Source organism: Bidens hawaiensis, unplaced genomic scaffold, assembly GCF_021521415.1.
Source record: "Bidens hawaiensis isolate Kalapana, Puna unplaced genomic scaffold, B.hawaiensis_p1.1 tig00039127_1, whole genome shotgun sequence".
In the NCBI taxonomy this organism is placed as follows: domain Eukaryota; kingdom Viridiplantae; phylum Streptophyta; class Magnoliopsida; order Asterales; family Asteraceae; genus Bidens; species Bidens hawaiensis.
Genome location: NW_027496890.1, coordinates 35,552 through 38,733, shown reverse-complemented (window position 1 = coordinate 38,733; position 3,182 = coordinate 35,552). Strand labels below are relative to the sequence as shown.

The following is a 3,182-nucleotide window of genomic DNA, read 5'->3' as shown; positions in this document are numbered from 1 at the left end:
TAGGCACGCTCGTTTCACAAAATTCGTGGGAATTCAAAGGAATTGGAAGTAAAATCCCACGACATAGCATGTTCGGTTCGACAAGAGATGGAATTGAAATTTAAATGAATTCCAATGAAATCTCACGTTGAGTGGAATTCAGAAATCGTTTCACTTCTGAAAGAAATGTTGATAAAACCAATTGGATGTCCCCCCCCCCCCAAAAAAAAAGTCCTTAAATCTTTTTTTCCCTTTAAGCAAAAAAAAAAAAAAAATTGACTTCTTTTTCTCTTTGAGCGGAGTGGGATTGGTTGGGGGTGGGTCGATGAGCTGTGAAGAATTCCAATTCCATTAGTTAAGTTAACAAGCGAAAATATTATAGATTTTTCAAATATTCCATTCCAGATCCAATTCAAATTCCAATTCGTTTAAAAAAAATTCCACTAACCAAACACCCAGGTATCCAAATTAATCATACAAGTTATGACAAAGAAAAAGCAATGTCTGTAATATAAGTGGGTTAAATCTGAAACTTAAGACTAAAACGCATGTATTATATCAAAACTTCACACTCCTAACGCCAACCATAAGTCAGTTGATTCACATTCCAATATAGATTAGACAGTGTAAGTATACATATGTTATAACTAGCATTACATCAAACAGTTAACCAATCTCATTAGATCTAAATAAGGTAACAAAACATAAAACAAATCATCATAAACAAACATTAGTTGCCAAGATTATGCTTATACTGCAGCCAAGCCAGCCTACCAACATTATCCGACAAACTCAAGAAAATCTCTCTTTTCACACCGTCTTCACACAAACTGACTGCAAAACACCACAAATCACTGCATGATGTCACTAATCCTTCATCAACCATGCGGCTAATAACACTTATACACGCACCGATACTGGAATTGCCAACTTGATTGACAGTAGACAAAACTGCATTCGTTATTTTCAAACCACGTTGAGTGGGACCCGTTTTTTGCTTCATCAAAACAGGTGTAGGTTTAGTACTCGTGTTGACAATCTTTTGGCACTGGTTACATCGGCCACTTTAGTTTGGTGTTAAGATATTTTCTTGTCTTGCCTCGTTTACATAAGTTGGAAATAATGTGGTTTCTTCAGTTTCTAGATTTCTAAAATGTGAAGAGTGCAGTGTGCGTTCTGAAGAAACATCTTGACTATCATCACCCCCGGCAGCCTCAACCTCAAGATTCACATCATGTAGTTGACCAGACACGTGTGGATCTACAGAAGAATCTACTCCCACATTCTCAAATAATTGAAGCCATGCCTCCTGCAACTCTCGAGATGGCTGTTTTTTCCTAAATCTTTTGAAATCGGGGTTTTCCTGCACAAGAACGGTTACATTTAAAAAGTTTGTATAAAAGGGTTATTAAACTTTAATGATTTAAAAAATACAAGGGACAATAATTTCAGAGTTAATAATAGGTTTAGAACTACAAGAATCACATAATGCATTTGTATCTGTTGCTGTGAATGTGATACACAAGACGGTCTTGTAACTGACTACTAATTCAGAATAAGCGTGTAAATGAGCCGAGCTGCTGGTGAGATGCTCGGAATCGGCTCGATGAAAGCTAGAATCGAGCCGAGCTTAAACAAGCCCTAGCCTCCATTGGAGCTCTTTTAAACGGGCTTGAGCCCAAGCTTCACCTATGAGTTCGATTACGCTTGCGGGCCTAAACAAGCTGCAATTTATTTAATTATTATTTAATATATGTTCCTAAATAATTATTATTATATATGAAACTATGAAAAAAATAATTAAATAATATATGTATGTTAAACGAAAATTTATCATCACAGATATATAAATAATAATTATACATACAACTAAACAAAATAATAAAATAATTAACAAATAATAAACGATATAGCCCTGGACAAGCTCAAGTTTAAAAAACTCTACGAGCCCAGCTCGAGCTTTAAAAAAAAGAACTCAAAACAAGCCAAGCTTCGGCATAATGTCAAGCACCACCTAAGTTAAACAAACCAAGCTCGAGCTCGACTTTCGATTCGTTTACACCCCTACTTTTGAATAACTTAAATGCATAATGCGGTTCTCAACATATTATCGCTTCTGAAATGAATGTGCCACTAAACAATATTACCTTAATCTTTTTCTCCCACCAATCATCTGAACAATCCAGCTTCCCTGCACTACTAATCGCACCAGTTTTCAGTGACTTCCAAAGATTATAAGTTCTCCTCATTGCAGCATACTTGTTTTTTAAAGCTTTTACACTATTAATTTGTGTTGACTAATTTTTTCCAACTCCAACTGAAGGCTGGTCCATTTAAACGAAGAATTCCGGCCATTCCGCATAAGGTATTTGTTTAAGATATCACACATAGCCAGAAGAGACTGGTCCGTCCATTTAAATTTCTTGTTCTTAGCATCATCATTGTCTTCATCATCATTAATATCATCACCATCATCATTACTTAAATCCATCTACCAATAACACAAAGTTAATCATTAATCTTAATCCTCAAAAGGTCCATTTATTTATAACCAATAATATAGACCTGAAGCCGTTTCAACACGCTATACAACCCCACCCATGAAAGTAAACAAGACAGAAAACGGTATTTAGTTATTTATATTTGTCTTCCAGTAAGATGAGTGTCAACAACATCTATTCTATAACCAACAAGTACAACAGCAAATTAAAACACATAAATCAGTCAACAAAGTGATTCAGTACCTGTGGGGACTGACGGGGAGGAGAGATCGAACAACCAGAACCGTGCGCCATGAAGGGTGATGGCCTACATTAGAAAACATTAATTTAAGGTTAGCTGAGGATCCATTTGGTCGGTGATATGCTCATGTTGACGACGGATTGAAATTAATGTATGTGATTAAAACTCTATTATTTATTTTTCAACTCCAACTCCAAACCATGTAACCTAAACACGATCTATTTAACATCAATATCTTTGCTTTGACATCAAATTCCACCTGAAACCTCCTAACCTTACACATGTTACATGTTACATATATACACAAAATAAACTGATTGTAAATGGAATCATGTTGTTATGAAGTTGTAAATTGGTAGTTTAATACAATAATATGCATATTTTTTTAACTTTAAACTACTAATTTTATTCTAAAACATACTTTTCTAAAGCAAATTATAAAAGCCAGTCAAAATCTTAAT

General features: G+C 34.8%; 1 protein-coding gene across 1 annotated transcript; it reads right to left on the bottom strand.

The window, feature by feature from the left end:
* Positions 1 to 655: 655 nt before the first annotated feature.
* On the bottom strand, positions 656 to 2,745 carry LOC143591023 (uncharacterized). Its single transcript, XM_077071347.1, has 3 exons — positions 2,724 to 2,745; positions 2,127 to 2,470; positions 656 to 1,342 (listed from the first exon to the last, which is right to left on the bottom strand). Exons 2-3 carry the CDS (start codon positions 2,226 to 2,228, stop codon positions 1,046 to 1,048), a joined length of 399 nt encoding a protein of 132 aa, XP_076927462.1. The 5' UTR covers positions 2,229 to 2,470; positions 2,724 to 2,745; the 3' UTR covers positions 656 to 1,045.
* Positions 2,746 to 3,182: the final 437 nt, after the last annotated feature.

What these genes read in the sequence shown, in the direction of transcription:
- LOC143591023 (XM_077071347.1), bottom strand. Translation starts at nt 2,228, where the DNA reads ATGAGGAGAACTTATAATCTTTGGAAGTCACTGAAAACTGGTGCGATT. An exon ending in GGTGGGAGAAAAAGATTAAG is followed by an intron (nt 1,343 to 2,126) that starts GTAATATTGTTT and finishes GTTCTTGTGCAG; the next exon opens with GAAAACCCCGATTTCAAAAG.